Source organism: Rousettus aegyptiacus, unplaced genomic scaffold (genome assembly GCF_014176215.1).
Source record: "Rousettus aegyptiacus isolate mRouAeg1 unplaced genomic scaffold, mRouAeg1.p scaffold_m13_p_3, whole genome shotgun sequence".
NCBI classification, from domain to species: Eukaryota; Metazoa; Chordata; class Mammalia; order Chiroptera; family Pteropodidae; genus Rousettus; species Rousettus aegyptiacus.
The window spans coordinates 99,689,141-99,707,200 of NW_023416306.1; the positions used below are offsets into that span (position 1 = coordinate 99,689,141).

Here is an 18,060-nt window from a genome sequence, read left to right on the forward strand (position 1 = left end):
GATGAGTTATATTATTTGACTTTAAGTTTACCAAAGGACTTTGGAGAGTTCAGTTAGGAGAAATTGAGGTTCAGAGAGGTCAGATAATAAGGGTTAGACCAAATATATGATCTAGGTTGCTACAGTCTTCTTATTGTGAAGTAATTTGGCATAGTGCAATGTTCGTTGGCTACAGAATTAGGCACACCTGGATTCAAGTCTCAGCTCATTAACAAAAAAAGGCTGAGTGGTTTGGGGCAAGTTTCTTAAATTTGACTTGAAGTTTTATCAATAAAATGCACATATATTCCTAGCATGCTTATTGTGATAATTAGGAAAAAATCCATGATGAGCACTTAGTATACTAGTTGACATGTTATAGATACTCAAATGGTAATTGCCATTATTGTCACTTTTACACTATAAGAAAATTTTTGTTGATAATTTAGCTTTCTAATCTGGGAAAGGTGGTCTCTTCAAGCTCGAATTCTGTCAGTTTGAATTAGTTTCTGGAGAAAATGATGTTTCCGAGAGTGATAATATTTTTTATTGAGCCATTTTCTTTTGACTCATACTGTTTCAGTTATGAGTGTCTGAGTGGAAGAGAAGGAACCTAATGAATTTTATCTAACCTTAACCTATATTGATTACACATCAGCCCACAGTGAGCTATAGCTGCCAGTACTAACAATGGTATAATAGGTACTGTTCACTAGGCGTGTATTCTGTGGCAGCCAGTGTCTTAAGCATTTTACACATCTTATTTAATTTTCACAGGTTCTTTTGTTTTTAATTGATTCTAAGATATACTTCCACATTCCCCCTCCACATACACATTTTAACATCTCTTAAGTAGGAAAATGTCTTATAATTGTTGTAGACAGATAGAAATTGCATCATAATTATTACCTGTCCATGCAACAAAAATTGAGAAATGGATTTTAGTAACTTGAGTGAAAAATCCTGTTTGATAAGAGGAGCACTCTCAGAAATGCTATCATTAGTGCTGTTTATGGCACTGATGACAGCATTGTGTACACATATTGATGACTTTGCATCAAATTGTAATTAATTATGAAGAATTATATTTGGAATGTGAAGAAATTACAGAAATACTTATTACGTTTCATTTATATTTTCTAATTTGTTAAAGTAATATATGAAAAAATATCTAAGTTTATAAAAGTTCTTTCAGTATGTTGAAAAATAAATTCCAGGCAATGAAATAGGATTGTTGCAAAATTTAATTGGCCTTGCATTTTATTTCTTAGTAGTACTTAAAGATATAGAATAAATCTCTGGCATCTTAGAGTTGATGAAATACTGAATTATTGTGATTCAAACCCCAATAGTTTGAAACTTTTAGGCAGTACTGCATACTTTCTTGATTAATTTATTTGTCAAGTATATATATTTATTTATTACACCATAGTGAAGTTCAAAAAACTATCTCTGAGGCTGATAGGAAAAATGTGAGATATGTTCTCTGTTCCAAGGAGTTTACAGTCTGCTGGGGAGGGAATCCAATGTCCATTAAAAATTGATGAATAGTATGAATTTGTATTTAAGACCTAAATTTTGTAGTTCATTTTAGAAGAATTGATTTCACTTGGTTATTGACAGAAGGTAGGAAACAATGAAGATGATTACCACATCATAAACTGGATGCCAATAGCTATGTTAAAGAAATTGGAAGGAGGAGTTTGATAGAAAAGGTGACAGGTTCAAATGTGAACATGTTTAATTTGAGTTGTTAATAACCAAGTAAAAATCTAATTTTTTCAAGTTATAAATAGACCACTTTTATGGTGATGTGCGCAAAGGCAGAGATTTGAATTGGTATCTGCTTGATTAAGTAATTCTATAAGTATGCAATTTAAAGTATATGGGTACGATCTGAAGATTACAGAATTGGATACTAAAGTAATAATGTGTTAATGGTTATATCCAAACTAAATACTTTTCTTTTTTAGACTCTATTACGGCATGGTGCAAACCCGGATCTGAGAGACGAAGATGGGAAAACTCCATTAGATAAAGCTCGGGAAAGGGGCCATAGTGAAGTAGTAGTTATTCTTCAGTCTCCAGGTGAGTGGTAAAATATTTTCTTTTAAGCCATCTACTACTACTTTTCAGCTTCACTTCCATAGAAGTGGACATATTAATATTATATAAATGAACTATTGCTATGAAATCAAATAATTATTACGTATATGCTTACATTTGATAAACCAAATCAAAAGTTTAAGTGGTGTGGGAATGTCATGAAGAATAGTTGGGTAGATGAAGTAAATACTTTGACCAAATGTTTAGATTTTCAAAGAGTAGATGAATGCATACCCTCTTTGAAATAATTTTTTAGAATCAAGTGGAATAGCCAAGATTATCTCCTTAAGTTGTGATTGAGCTCATTGGAGCTACTAATGTTCTTTAATATTCTTACAAGCAACTTTGATAGATACAGCATCCTAATTTCAGTTTAATTATTGTTAATTAGGGATAATAATAGTTTGGAGTTGGGCACATTTTAATATTTTTTCATTGAAAGAAAAAATTTCCAAGAAGTTGTTTTATTGAACAATATTTGTTTGCAGGGGATTGGATGTGTCCAGTTAATAAAGGAGATGATAAGAAAAAGAAAGATACAAACAAAGATGAAGAAGAATGTAATGAGCCAAAAGGAGATCCGGAAATGGCACCCATATACTTGAAAAGGTTATTGCCAGTGTTTGCACAAACATTTCAGCAAACTATGCTGCCTTCAATAAGGTAGTTGTTCATACTATTTGTATTTACTAGTTAAATTATGCCAGTTATATAGTTTTATTTATCTCGCTTTTCCAGAATGATTTGAGGTTTATTTTAATACTGAAAAGGTATGGTAAGAATAAAAATTAGATTAGATTGGCAATTAGATTGGAAAGATAAATCTTTTCTTCTGATATGACTTAAGGATTTTAAAAAATCAAGAAGTCAAGGTTATAACACAATTTTTGTAGCTCTGAATATCAACTCCAGGGAAATTTTGATGAGTAAGTAAACATTTATTGAGCTTTATAGTTTTTTTGCTAGAGTCAATGTGAGATGGCCATTGGAGAAATTACCTAAGGAAACGAGATTTAGATTTTGCTTACTGTACCCATGCAGGCTTAGTGAGGAAGACTTAATAATACAGGGTGGTAAGTGATAGATTAAACATATAATCAGAGTTCTCTGAGAATATAGATTATTTAACAACTAATTGGGCTGGGCAAATTGGAGAGGATTTTACATGAAGCGAGTTTTAAGTTAGGCGTTAAAGGATACTTGGGAGTTTTCAAGGTAGGCAGATTTGGAAGGATCGCTGGATACCAGTATGTGCAAAGGCATGGAGGTATAAGTCAGTCGATCCTGGTGCAAGTCCTGATGGCTCTTCCTCTACAGTGTGTTCATAGTCTGCCATTTCTATCCATCTGTTGCTAATACTCTGGTCCAAGGTATCTACTCTGTAGTTTGACTACTCTAGTTTCTCCTCTTTCTCTCTTGCCCATTTATAATCTGTTCTTACATATTAGATTGTTATTTTAAAAGTCATAATCATATCGCTTTATGTTTTAAACCTTCCAGTACCTTCTAACTGGCCTTAACTAAAACCTGACTCTTTAACTCTCAGACTTGCAAGATCTTAACATAAGCCTTACCCAGTTCTCTGACCTCATTTAGTACTATCTAACCCCAAGCCCATTACACTTACACTCTGCTAGTCTTTTTTCTATGTTTGGAACACTCCAGGTATATCCTTATCATAGGGCTTTTCCACTTATTTTTTTCCCTTTGCTGGAAACTTTCTGTTCCTCGGTCTTTTGAATGGTTGGTTTCTCCATGTTAGTTCAAATGTTACATCCATTGATGTTTGTGCACCTAATTTAAATTTACCCCTAGGATACCTTTGACATCAGTCATAATGTTTTATTTCCTTTACAGTACTTGCACTGTCTGAAATCTTGCTCTTTGAGTTTTTTGTTCATTTTGTTGTCTGTCTCTCTCTCTAAAATAAGCTCCATGAGAGCTGGCCTTTGGGTACTGCCATACTCCTACAAAGACAAGGAGGTATAGAATAGGGTTTGATATTTAGTAGGTCCTCAGTAGATAGTTCCTGACTGTTTGAATGAGTGTGTTTTGTTAGCAGTGCAAGTAGTTTGCTATTAATGGAATATGGAACATGTTTGGACAGCTCAAGTGAATGATATTAAAAAGGTAGATAGGAGTCTTTATGACCTATGAAGGCCTTTGCGATCCATGATAATGACTGTGGACTTTACCCTACAGTTAAAGAAGGATCATTAAAGACTTTTGAGGAAATATGTCACAGTCAGATTTGTGATTTTTATAAAGATCATGTTGGCAGCTGGTGGCAAAAAGGACTGGGGGGAGGGCAAGAATGAAAATAGACTACTTATGGGTTCATTGCAATATGAACTCCAGATAGTTGCTTGGTGACTGGATTTGTGAGAACAAATTCAAGAGTTTGGGAGATGGGTTTTATAGGGATTGATGACTAATTAGATGTGAGGGATGAAGGAAAGGAAGCGGTGAAGATGACTGCTGAATTTTTGGCTGAGATCAATAGAATATGTAGTTTAGTAGGATTCAAGTACCTTAAATACCTGTATTCTGAGTTGATGTTTTAAAGTACAGTCTTCTTTAAATAGGAGAAAAATAGCAGTAAAATAAATCACTGTGAACATGTAAGAACTTAGTTTTTGTTCTTTCCCCAGCAGCTAATGAGGTATAGGTGTTAGTGGGGCCAACTATTTTTTTTTGTTCTGTTTTTATAAAAGATTTGACTTATCTTAAGAAATGAGCAGGTTTAATTTCGAACAAGATAATTTGGTCTGAAAATTTTAGAGGACTAGCTGTCAGGCCAATAAAAGATTAGCATAGAATTGCTTCATGATAAGGCCATCAGAAAATTAGAAAGTATGTGCCCTATAACAGAGTCCCCTTTTTGGATAGTTATTTTTTATCATTATTTTAAATGTTTGAAGATTGTCTAAACACAATTTTAGGTTTTGCACATTTGATGCTAAATTCTCCCAGGTAGTAATTAGCAGACACATTTAACTGGCGAATGAGATAGCATTATGTCTTAGTTGAGAGCTCATGCTTTGTAGTCAGCTCTAAGTGGGTCCAAATGCTAATGTTGTCGCTTCCTAGACAGGTGGCCATGGGCAAGGTACATAACCTCTTGATATTAATTGGTTCATCTCTAAGATGGAGATAACTATACTTAATTCTCTTTAGGTATGAGAGTAAAAATTAGAAATGCGTTAGGCATTTAGCATAATGCCTAATATTAAGAAGTATTTGAAAAAAGATAGCTCATTTAAAAAATATTTAGCAATATTGAAAACAAAGGGGAATAGATTACAACCTAATTTTTTTATTGTTTCAGTTTGAAATTTGATTAAAAGAGTAAAAATGTACTCTGATCAGGCAGTTAAAGAAGAGTCCATGTATATGGACTTCAGCTATTTTCTATCAGTATTGGCTTATGCACAATGTCTATTCATAAGTAAAAGGCAGACAACAGATGGGTGAAGGCTTTAAAACAGAGGATATCAGTTTTAATGGTGGAGAAGTTTGTAAAAACTTGATTATTCTCTGTAAGGTTCCCCATCCCCCAGTTTTATTGAGATATAATTGACATAACATTGTATTAAAGTGTACAAAATGTTGATTTGACCTATGTATCTCTTGTAAAGTAGACTGAGCACTTCTCACTTTGTTTTTGAAGAAAGGCTACATTGAATTTTGGAGGTCTGATAAATAAACATTTTTGGAGTTAGTATAACAAAACACGAAACCAAGATTTTTAGCAATGGAAATTTTCGAGGATTCATTATTATTATTTTTTAAATCACAATTTGAGGGAAAGTAGACTGGTTGGATAAAGGGAGAAATTGTTCTTAGATAAGAATAGTTAAGTAATCTAAAATAAATTATTTCAAAATTGATAGGTGGAGTTTTAAAGAAAAATAACTACAGAATTTGTTTTAGAATTTGACAGATCTTAAAGTTTATCTGGAAGAATAAGTGAGATTATTGAAGAAAAATCTGAATAGCTTTTGTAAACTTACAGTAATTAAGTCTTTTTGATAACTGGCACAGGAGTTTATAAAATCAATGGAATAGAGTATCTTCCCAAATAGAGCCAGTTATAATATATATAGAAATTGAATGTATTCTAATAGAAGTTTAATAGATCATTTGAGATAGGGAGGATTATTTAGTAAATGGTACTAGAATATCTGCTTTGCAGTTTGATTTTTAAAAATCAGCTTAGTCCTTTACAGTGTATATCTAGTTGTAATTGGATTAAAAAAGATTTAAAATAAAACCTTAGAAAACAAAAAGAAAATAATCATAAATGTTTATCAGAATTTGATAGGAAGAGTGACTTTTAAAAGACGTTTGTATTCGTCCTGTCATTTTAAATTTATTTTATGTAAAAAACAAAACTACATAATATCAGAAACAATATTACAGCCATAAAAGGGTCATAAATCAAAACTCTTAATCCAAATAAATAGGCTAGCAGATTGGTATTTGTTAGAAACTATGACCAAGGAATACTATCTTTATTATACAAAGAGCATATAAAATTTTTGGTAAAAATGAAAGAGCCAATTTAAATCATCCAATGACATTAGTTTTTAAAAAAATCACATTTTGAGGGACAAATGCACAGTGCTCAAGAGGAAATAGCAGAAAACTAACCTGGGAAAACAATACCTTACGAATAAAAAATAAAACATTTAAAAATAAAATCTGATGTCATTTTTACCTATTAGACATTTAAGAAGTTTCTTAAAAAGTAATATTGTAGTGAATTAGTGCATCTGAATCTGTTGTAGTTTAAGCTTTTAACATCTTTTTTGCTTTCCAGCTGTATTGAGGTATAAATGACATAAAATTGTGAGCTATTTAAAGCGTATATCTTGATGGTTTGTTCTGCATACCTATACATTGTGAAGGGATTCTTCTGTTTAGTCTAGTTAATTACCACATCTATCACCTCACATATTCATCTCTTTTGGGAAGGGGGCAAGAACATTTAAGTTCTACTCTCTCAGCAGATTTCATTGATACAATACAATGATATCAACTATAGTTACCATGTTTTATATTAGCTCCTCAGATCTTATTTATCTTATAGCTGAAAGTTTGTGCAGCATGGCCTTTAATAATACAGTTCAGCATCGTTTCATTATAATGTTAATGAGTTGCTATAGGAACATAACTCTTGTTTATATCAATTAGCTTATGGTAAAATTGGTTTCATTATATGTCATTTGGCTTAAAGTCGCAGAACCTATTCACTACGTTAGGTGAGGACTTACTGTGTACCCTTTACCAATCTCTCCCTAGAGAGAATTATGAAATACACAGAATAAGAGACTACATGCTATAGAATTAATAGCTGTATCATATGCTTCTCATGGACATCAGTGTCAATTTTTGCCTCTCCATTCTTCCTATGGAAGTTACCTCAAGGGCAATAATATCTACAGTGCAGGGCCTAGAATATTATGAAATATGTGATAAATGAATTATTGGCTTTTATATAATAGAATGGTCTCTTAGTCTATTATAATTGTTTGTGGATATGTGTTTACTTTAAAACAACAAGTTGCTTGTTTTAAAATCGAGATTGGTTTGTGTGACTTGTTGAGTAGCTCCTATGTTCTAAACAAAACCGTGGTTAAATAGAAGGGAAAGAAGGCATGTCAACTTGTTAACAGTGGAGATATTGGGGGGCATAGGATTATTAGGATCTCAACATTTGTATGAGAATATATTTAAAATGAACATGGATTTTGAATTTGACAGATAGCAAAAATACTTAATTTGAAATTTGATTTCCATATAAACTACCAGATATAAATCGTTAGAGCTTTGTATTTTGGGTTATAGGAAATTACAAGTTACAATTTATACCATTTATTCTGTTAGTAATTGCATTACTCTTTACTTGATTTTCTAAAATTATCATGGCATGTTAACAGCCATGCTAGTTTTAAATGTAAAATAGAATAGCACATGTAAGAAAATTATAGATAATTTCAGTTTTGATGAGCTCAGTACATTCATATTAGGAAATAAATGAAATCACCTAAAAATGATCGTAAACTATTGCTAGTATTGTCTTAAATTTTTGTATTCTTTTATTGAGAGTAAGTACTTTTTAGCGGGGCATACAAAACCCGATTGGATATTTTAGTTTTGATTAATGTGTACTTATGTTTAATTTTATTATGACTTCCTAAAATTCTTCTACTTCTCAAGGAAAGCAAGTCTTGCTCTGATTCGAAAAATGATTCATTTTTGCTCTGAAGCACTGTTAAAAGAAGTTTGCGATTCTGATGTTGGTCACAATTTGCCTACAATACTAGTAGAAATCACTGCAACTGTCCTTGATCAAGAGGTCAGTTTTTTATCTTTTTTTGAAATTCCTATAGATTCCCTTTAGGTAATGGTCAGTAAAATAATGTAACTTTTATCTTAATTTTAGTAAATCATTTTATCTTTGAAAATTATTGTATTTGTCTACTCCAGGCATCTAAACTTATTTTTATAATTTTTTTTTAATTTCCTTTTTTTTAAATTTTCTCCAGGATGATGATGATGGCCACTTGCTGGCTTTGCAGATCATAAGGGATTTAGTAGATAAAGGTGGTGATATTTTTCTGGATCAGCTAGCCAGACTTGGTGTAATTAGCAAAGTGTCAACTTTGGCAGGTCCTTCCTCAGATGATGAGAATGAAGAGGAATCAAAACCAGAAAAGGTAAGTGATCTTAATTGCAGTGGTCTCAGGAATAAGGTTTCTTTTGGGGAAATCTACTTGTACTTTATAATGGATTTTGACAAAATAATGGCAGTATGAAATAGTGCTGTTTTTAAAAATTTGACCAATTAATAAAATATATTATTGATAATATGTAAAACTTTCAGAAAAATTGCAAATCAAGAACATCAGGATATCCTCTATTCAAATTCACTAATTATTGACATTTTGCCCCATTGGCTTTCTCATTTTGTAGACACTTGTGCGTGTGTGTATGTGTGCATACATTAAGAAAATATTATTTGACAGAAGCTGGATACATAGTGCCCCTTTTTATACCTAAAAATGTCACCAAAAAAATCGGGACATTCTCTTATGTAATGCTAGTATAGTTATCCAAATCACAAAATTTAATATTTATATAAAATTATATTTAATTCAGAGATAATATTCAAATTTGCCATTGTCCTTAATAGCATTTTTTCCCCTTGGTCCAGGAGAACATATTATATTTAGTTATTATGTTCCTGAGAACCTGCAAAAATTTCTTAGCTTTTCTTTTTCTTTCATAGTCATGGCATTTTTGAAGAGGACAGACCACTTAATTTGGACAGTGATCCTCATTTTGCATTGGTGCCATGTTTCTTGATCAAATTCAGGTTATGTGTTTTTAGCAGGGTGACTGTAGAGGTGATGCTATATTCTTCTCAGTGCATAGTGTGCCTTCTCATAGGCCCATGATATCTTGTTTGATCTTTTGCTGATGCTAATTTAGATCACTTGGTTATGTTTGTCAATGCCAGGTTTCTCTATTGTAAAGTCACTGTTTTCACTTTTGTAATTAATAAGTAATTTGTGGGGAGATAATCTGAGACTGTGAAAATATGTCATTCCTCATTAAACCTTTACCAGCTAGTTTCAGTATTCATTGATAATTCTTGCCTTGGATTACAAATTTAAAATATACCTTATCTGTCTCTACCGATTGCAGTGGTTTAGTTCTAACATTTAGTGAAAGCTTGCTATGTATTAGTGACAGAGTACTGATTTTTTGAGATTGATGATGTTTGGTTTGTAATTGTAGAATCCTGAAGGAGTATGTGTGTGTGTGTGTGTATTTCTTAATTACTGGCGAATGTAGTAAAAAACAAAAGAGGTGACGTTTGGGTTTATCCTACTGGAATTGTACATTCAAGAAATAGGTTACACATACTAGCAGTCTTTTTTTATAGACTAACAAGCAGATTCTAACACACACTTGGAAATGCAAGGAACTTAGAATAGCCAAAGCAACCTTGAAAAGTAACAAAGTTGAAGGACATACACCCTAGATTTCAAGTCTTATAAAACAATAGTAATCAATAAAGTGTGATAGTGTTTTAAAGATAGATTAATGACCCACATATATACAGTCAATTGATTTTCAGCCAAAGTGCTAAGGCAGTTCAGTCAGGGAAGGATAATCTTTTCAAAAAATGATGCTTGAAAAAGTGGATAGCACATGCAAAGAAATGAAATCTTGGCCCTTACCGTATACACCATATACAAAATTTAACAGAAAACAAATCACAGACTGAAATGTATGAGCTAAAATGTAAATCTTCTAGGGGGAAAAGAAGACAATCTTAGTGACCTTGATGAAAATTTCTTAAATACGACATCGAAAGGTTATACTATAAAAGAACAAAAAAAGGCAGTAAATTGTACTTCATCAAAATTAAACTTACGTTCTTCAAAATATGTTGTTTAGAAAATAAAAAGTAAAGCCAGAAAGTTTTCTCAGATTTTGTCTGAAAATATCTTTATTTGGCCTTCATTTTGATGGATACTTTCAGTGCATACAAGGACTCTTGTGTGATCATTTTCTAGAACATTAAGAGATGTTCCTTTGTTAGGTGATGTGCGTAGTCCCTACTGAGAAGTTTGCTGTAATTCTCTTTTTAATTCCTTTGTATGTAACATATCTTTTTATTTTCTGTCTCTTTAAAGGATTTTATCACTAGTTTTTAGCAATTTGACTTTCGATATGCTTTGCTGTGTTGGGTCTGTGTGTGCTTATGCAGATGTGGGTATCCATCAGTGCTCAGGATTGTTTAGTTTTCTGTGATCTGTGGGCTTATAGTTTTTGTCAGATTTGGAAAACTTTCAACTAATAGTACAAAGAATTTTCCACTCTTGACTGTTTGGAATGTAAATATCTAACTACCTGTGTGACTTTTTGAAATTGTTCACCTTACACTTTTCTGGTTGTCTTTTGCTCTACCATATGGAGTATTACCCTATGCATGTGTGGTCTACTACTCAGTAGAGACTCATGATGACTACTAATTTTTAGAGGTCCTTTTTTTGCTTGACTCCCTATATTGAATTTAGCCTCCATATATTTTGTTTACCATAGCCTCTTCAAACACAGATCTCCATTTCTTCACCTCATATAGCTGGACTCTATGTTCCCTCTTCTTAAGACCTTAGCCTGAAAATTGTGTCTAAGGGGCTTCCTTTGTTTGTTTCCATTTTCTGAGGATCACAGTCCTGTGTTGTTCAGCATTTGAAAACACTTTCATATATTTTGTCTAGTTTTTATTAGTTAAAATCGTAGGTCTTGGTGTGTGTTAATCTTATCTGGAGCACAGGTACTGTGTTTAGAGGAAATTATCCATATTTTAGAATCTTATTTTAATATTCTAAGCTACTTCAGGGAAAAACATAAAAAAAATACTTATTTTTTAAGGTATAACAAGTATCTTGTAAAATTGAAAAGAACTTCACCCGTACACACATGCATGCACACATGCCAAGTGCATATTTGTTTAAGATGAACATTCTTAATATTTAAATGTCAACAAAGTAAAAAACAATTTAGGATACCAAGCTAGGCAAATAATATTTATAGTTTTTAAAAACATACTCTAATTAAAAGATTTTTGTGATGATAGGAATGATCCAGTATATTTGATTGACTTGGCTAAGGATGGACCTAACAGTTTATTCTTCAAAAGCTTCTCTGGTGATTCTGTTACACATCTAGTTTCAGATACCATTGACCCAGTCTAAAGATCCATTTTTTTTCCCCCATAGTTAGGTCCAGAGAATTGGTGGGTTTCCTGAGGATGTAGATAATTAGCTAGTTATGTGTAGCCCTAATCCATTGGTCTTCTCTACCACTGCACCTGGAAATGTTATAACTTAGGTTATTATTTATATGAATTTCTTAACATTTTTAGGGCTTATTCGTAAGACTTAGTTATAGGTAGTTAATAATGTATTATTAATTAAACTATTGGCAACTAATATGTTCAGGATGTTTTAATTCTAAATTTGATTCATGTTCATGTTTTAAAAATACTTATGAATATTTGGAATAGAAATTATTTTCCATGTTTCATTGAATAATTTTACACATTTAGGAAGATGAACCACAGGAAGATGCTAAAGAATTACAACAAGGTAAACCATATCATTGGAGAGACTGGTCAATCATTAGAGGAAGGGACTGCTTATATATATGGAGTGATGCAGCAGCCTTGGAATTATCTAATGGCAGTAATGGATGGTTCCGATTTATCTTGGATGGAAAACTTGCCACCATGTATTCAAGTGGTAGTCCTGAAGGTGGATCAGATAGTTCAGGTAATATTTTGTTTCTATTTAAATGTTATACTAGTTTCTGTTATTTCGATAATTTGTTTTTCTGCTCATATTTTTGCTGTCATTGTCATAGAAATAGCACATCCTTGATGATCTTATGGCTGGTTTCTTTAATATCAACAGAGAAAAATTATTGTATCATGAAAGCATTTCATAAATGCCTTTTTGTTGTATGAGATAAGGAATAGCACTATATCTCCTTTTGTCACTCTAGTTTTTTAGGTAAAGCTGTCTTTTGTCATGTAATGAAGAATTACACTTGCGCGATGCTTTCTCAAGTTATAATATCCCAAAAGCCTTAGATTTTAAAAACGTGTGGCTGTAGGATTGTTTTTATGCCCAAACCTAAATATATCAAACCAGTGAGAGTATATCAAAGAACAAAACTACTAATTAAGTTTTTTGATAAGATTTTTTGGTAAGAAATTCCAATAGATTTATTTTTTAAAAATAGAATATTTGAAAGGAGTGAGGTTTTCAAACAATCATTTTGTCTTTGTAGAAAGCAGAAGTGAATTCTTAGAGAAATTACAAAGAGCTCGAGGCCAAGTAAAGCCATCTACTTCAAGTCAACCTATACTCTCAGCACCAGGACCCACTAAACTCACAGTAGGGAATTGGTCACTAACATGTTTGAAAGAAGGAGAAATTGCTATTCACAACTCCGATGGTCAGCAAGCAACAATATTGAAAGAAGATTTACCTGGATTTGTATTTGAATCTAATAGAGGAACCAAACATTCATTTACTGCGGAAACTTCTCTGGGTGAGTAGGTATATAACTTTAGCAGATAAGAATAAGTGAATATATTAAATTGTAATAAAAAATATACTGTGAAATGTCTTTTTTTTTTTTTTTTTTTTTTTTGAAGGTTCAGAATTCGTGACTGGCTGGACTGGCAAAAGAGGCAGAAAACTGAAATCTAAGTTAGAAAAAACAAAGCAAAAGGTATATTTGTGGGATTTGCTAGCATTTTTCTTTTTAAGTCTTTTATGCTCACATGATAAGGTTTCAGTGGTAGATTCTAAGCATTTAAAAAATTGAGCCATATAACAAGCTACACTAATCTAGCACACTTGTTTTCCTCTTTTCTGTGCAGTTCGAAATTCTGTCATTCAAGCCAAGCAAGGGTCAACTGGACGTATACTAACTAGCAACATTAAAACAGAAACGAAATGAAAATTTAGACAAAGAATAAAATTTAAATTATTTTTAAATAATTTGACTTAATGTCACAAAATTTTTAAACTCATGTTTTATTATTAATGTTAGTAATATTTTTAGTGCTACAGTGGGATTGAAAATGCATTATATTTTATAAATCTAATTTAATACTTTATGAAAAAAAAACTTGTGCTGTGTTCTAGATTCAGATTATTTTGATGCTTAATTTAATAGCCATCTTAGATGAAATCACTGTTTCAAAAAGATACAGGAACAAATGTATTATTAACTCCACCCACAAAATTACAATACTGATTTTTAAATTCTATCAAGTATGCATTTTTTAAAAAAAATATGTTCAGTACATTTCTGTCTTTATTATATCAATTGTTCTTACATTTATTCATTTTTAAAAGAAAATCTAGTAGTCAGATTCAGTATTTTCTGATGACAGATTATTTTTACTTTATAATGATATAAAGTGTTTTTTTTTTTTATATACAGTATGTGAAGAATGTTTTTTTGGTGTTGGAATTAGGCAGGTACTTGTGTTTTGATGGTTTTGGCCATGGAAATGGTTATAATAGGTTTTATTTGGAGTAGTTTTTTTTTTTTTAAATATGTAAAGATGTCTTCATTTCCAGTTGTTAATGTCCAGGACCATCCCTGAGATATTTCCAGATGCTCTGCCTTGGATGGAACATAACCACTCATTTGTGCATGTGCACTCTCTTTATATCCTATAATCATGCACTGCATAACATTTTGGGCAACAACAGACAGCATATTTGATGGTGGTCCCATTAAAATTATAATGGCACTGAAAAATTCCTATCACCTAGTGAAGTAGCCATTGTACATCATAGGACAATGCATTACTCATATGTTTGTGGTGATATTGTATAAACAAACCTATTGTGTTGCCAGTTGTATAAAAGTATAACACATATAGTTATGTATAGTACATAATACTTGATAATGATAACAAATGGCTTTTTATTATTATTTTAGAATTTTCTTTTTACTTACATAAAAAATAGATTTTCTGTAAAACATTATGCCATGTTATGTTGTCAACAGCCTCATACATCTCATGTTTACCATGTCTCTTGGGTGCATCATTTTCTCTTATTCTTGATTTAATCTCATGTTGTATAGTAACACGCTATACAGATTTATAGCTGCGGAGCAATAGGCTATATCCTATGTGTGTAGTAGGCTATACCATCAAGGTTTGTATAAGTACATTCTATGCTTGCACAATGGAATCACCTAACAACACATTTCTCAGAATGTATTCCTGTCATTAAGTGGCATATGACTATGTTATTTCATGATTGCTTCTATGTTTTTGAAAGAAAGTGTGAGGCCAGAAATTTCTTCTAATTCAGGATATATTAAGGGCACTTGAGGACGACATAATCTCAATTAAAGCTAATCATTAGATGCTAAAAGGAATTTGAACTAAATACAGCTGATTTTCATTATTCATAGTAGTTATATTCTATAACTACTAGGAGAATTGTTCCTAGGGAAAATAAAGGGTTAGGTTTTTGTGAGACTCTAGTCACATTTTTGTCACCTGATCCATGCATAACTTTGTTTTATGTGTATTTCTATTTAAAAACATCATATTTGATATGTATTGTTTATTCGTTAGCATTGAACTTGTGGCAAACAGCACTGTCATGGCTGAACAGTGCTTATTTAACCACATGTATTTTCTCCATAAGGCACATGTGCCTTCTTGAACTTAGGAATACTGGACTGCAGTTCAGTATTGTGTTTGGAGGCCATTTTAAAAATTGAAATCAACAAAAAGTATAAAAATGTGAAAAATGTGGCACAAAATAGACTGTGAAAAGGACACTTGTTTATGGTATAAGAGCAAAAATAAGAAGGTAGAGTGTCACCTTGTTTGACCTCAGCTGGGAACATGCACGTGAAGGAACTCTTAAGTTTTTCCTGTATTGGCCATGCCTGTAAATGACTGAAAGTGCTGCAAGTATTGTTTTGGGGATTACAAATAAATTTTAGCCAGTGAATTCGCATTTTCAGATAATTTTCAAATAATGAAGATCAACTGTAATTCTTTTTAAAGCTATTACTCAGCTATCAAGAATTTCTTGGAGTATCTGATTTGTGGTATTCACCAACAAAATCTAGGCTAACTCACAGGGAACTGAAATTTCATAATAAAAAAGAAAAGTACATCAAGGAGAACATTGTCTCAGTCCTATATTTTCATTTTCTTAAAAATATGTAATTATTGATCCATTTTCTTTAAATTAATAGTAATTCAGTGATCATGTGACTTGTGTATGAAAGCAGTATATATTAAAATAAACTAATTTTAGGTAAAAATAATTTATTAGTTTTAAGCTCTTCTTTTATTTATTAATAGTGTTTTATAAAAGAATGCTTTCTTCAGTATTGTCTAATACCGAAAACTTACTTATGTTTTAATTGTGAATGGCACATCAGAATGGAAAGATACTACTAATTCACTTTTGGAGCAAATAGTGTTATATTACATTAGGGTTATGCTAGGTTAATTTGTGATTTAAATGAAACTGTATAAAGCCTAAATTTACATTATTTAAGCATTTATTTTAAAAGTGTTATGTACGAAATTTCATCAGACCCAAGTCTAGGATGCGTATGGGGTGTTCTCTCTGATAACATTAATTTACAGTTATTCCTTCTGATGAAATATGTACACATATGAATGTGATATAAATTGTATTTTGTGTGAATAACATAAATAGAAAAAAGGTATAAAACCTAAGGTATACCCCAGAATGTGAAAAGGTTCAACTTTGGTTGATGGAATTACAGGTGGCTTAATTTTCTTTTCCTTTTTTTTTTTTTTTTTTGCTTATTTGTATTTTCTAAGTGGTTCACCATAAACAGATTACTTTTATTTAAAAAAAAAAAAAGCAAAATTAATTTTTTAGATTGTTAATATTGGTTTAAATGAAATAAGTTTTTTGGTATATGATGAATACAAAGTTTAAATAACCAAAAATTAAAATTATTGGTTCTTTTATTTGACACTAGAGTACTTTTTTCAATCTTTAGAATCTTTGACATACGAATAGAAGTATTATCATTTTTTAGAAGTTGATAATGGCACAAATATTTTAATTCTAAAAGTTGCGTGTATGTGTGTGTGTGTGTACGTATGTAAAAAAGAGAAAATTTAGTAAAATTATAGTGAAAATTCACATTTGCTGTTTTAATTTTGATAGGTACGAACAATGGCTCGAGATTTATATGATGACCACTTTAAAGCTGTTGAAAGCATGCCTCGTGGAGTAGTGGTAACACTCAGAAATATAGCAACTCAGTTAGAGTCATCTTGGGAACTTCATACAAATAGACAAGTATGTTAGCCTCCAGATTTTATGACATGCAGTGTTTACTTTTGGTTTAGTTTCCCCTTTTTCCTTTATATTCTGGGCATTGATTAGGGGCCAGCAAATTATCACCCATGAGCTAAATTTGGCCTGCCTCCTAATTTTGTATGGCTTTGTGAGGTAAGAATGATTTTTACATCATTTTATTTTACTTTTTTGCTAGATGAGAATTAAATGACTGGTTTTTACAGTTTTAAATGGTTATAAACAAGTAAGATTATTTCATGATTCATGAAAATTATATGAAAATGTGATGTCAGTGTCCATAAGTAGTTTTATTGTTCATAGCCATGCTTATTGAGTTACATATTGTTTGTGACTACTTTGGTGGCTACAACAGCAGAGTTTTAGAAGTGTGATGGAGGCCACATGACCTAAAAAGGCTAAAATATTTACTCTTGGTGTTCTACAAAAAAAAATATTTGCTAACCCTGGTACAGGTAATTTGCATTAATAATGTGAACTTCTTAATCTTGTTTAATATCTAATTTATTTTCATGGTAATTGATGTTTTGATAAATTAAGAATAGTGAGACTTGTTTGTTTTTTGATTGACTTTATTAAAAAATATTTTTTCTTGTAGTGTATTGAGAGTGAAAACACTTGGAGAGATTTAATGAAGACAGCTTTAGAAAATCTAATTGTACTTTTGAAGGATGAAAATACAATTTCACCATACGAAATGTGCAGTAGTGGCTTGGTACAAGCACTTCTTACTGTTTTAAACAATGTAAGTTTATGAAGTAGTACAAACAAAGTATGTAGTTTTAGAAATTATTGGTAGGTACACTTTTGGCAGAGTGCTATTTACTTTGTTAAGAAATATTAAAAGCTTGAGTAATAAATATTACGTTTATAATTTATTCAGCCTTTCCTTTAAGTTGTAGTACTAGTTTGAGCCAATTGAATTAAAGAATTGGGTCTACTTATTTACATTTTTGAATTACCTAATTATAATTTGTTCAAGATTTTGTTGAAAAAAACACTTTAGCTTGATTTAACATTATTCACTGCTTTGATT

The 18,060-nt window shown here is 31.4% G+C and overlaps 1 protein-coding gene across 5 annotated transcripts in view; it reads left to right on the plus strand.

The window, feature by feature from the left end:
- HECTD1 (HECT domain E3 ubiquitin protein ligase 1) overlaps positions 1-18,060 on the plus strand; it is a 79,429-nt gene that overhangs the window by 27,250 nt on the left and 34,119 nt on the right. For all 5 annotated transcript variants that reach the window (XM_036238606.1, XM_016123601.2, XM_016123599.2 and 2 more), the window contains exons 9-17: positions 1,953-2,067; positions 2,574-2,748; positions 8,308-8,446; positions 8,637-8,807; positions 12,215-12,437; positions 12,958-13,221; positions 13,328-13,404; positions 16,872-17,006; positions 17,623-17,769. In XM_036238606.1, the coding sequence (XP_036094499.1) occupies positions 1,953-2,067; positions 2,574-2,748; positions 8,308-8,446; positions 8,637-8,807; positions 12,215-12,437; positions 12,958-13,221; positions 13,328-13,404; positions 16,872-17,006; positions 17,623-17,769 (1,446 nt within the window). The remainder of the gene's footprint in view (positions 1-1,952; positions 2,068-2,573; positions 2,749-8,307; positions 8,447-8,636; positions 8,808-12,214; positions 12,438-12,957; positions 13,222-13,327; positions 13,405-16,871; positions 17,007-17,622; positions 17,770-18,060) is intronic.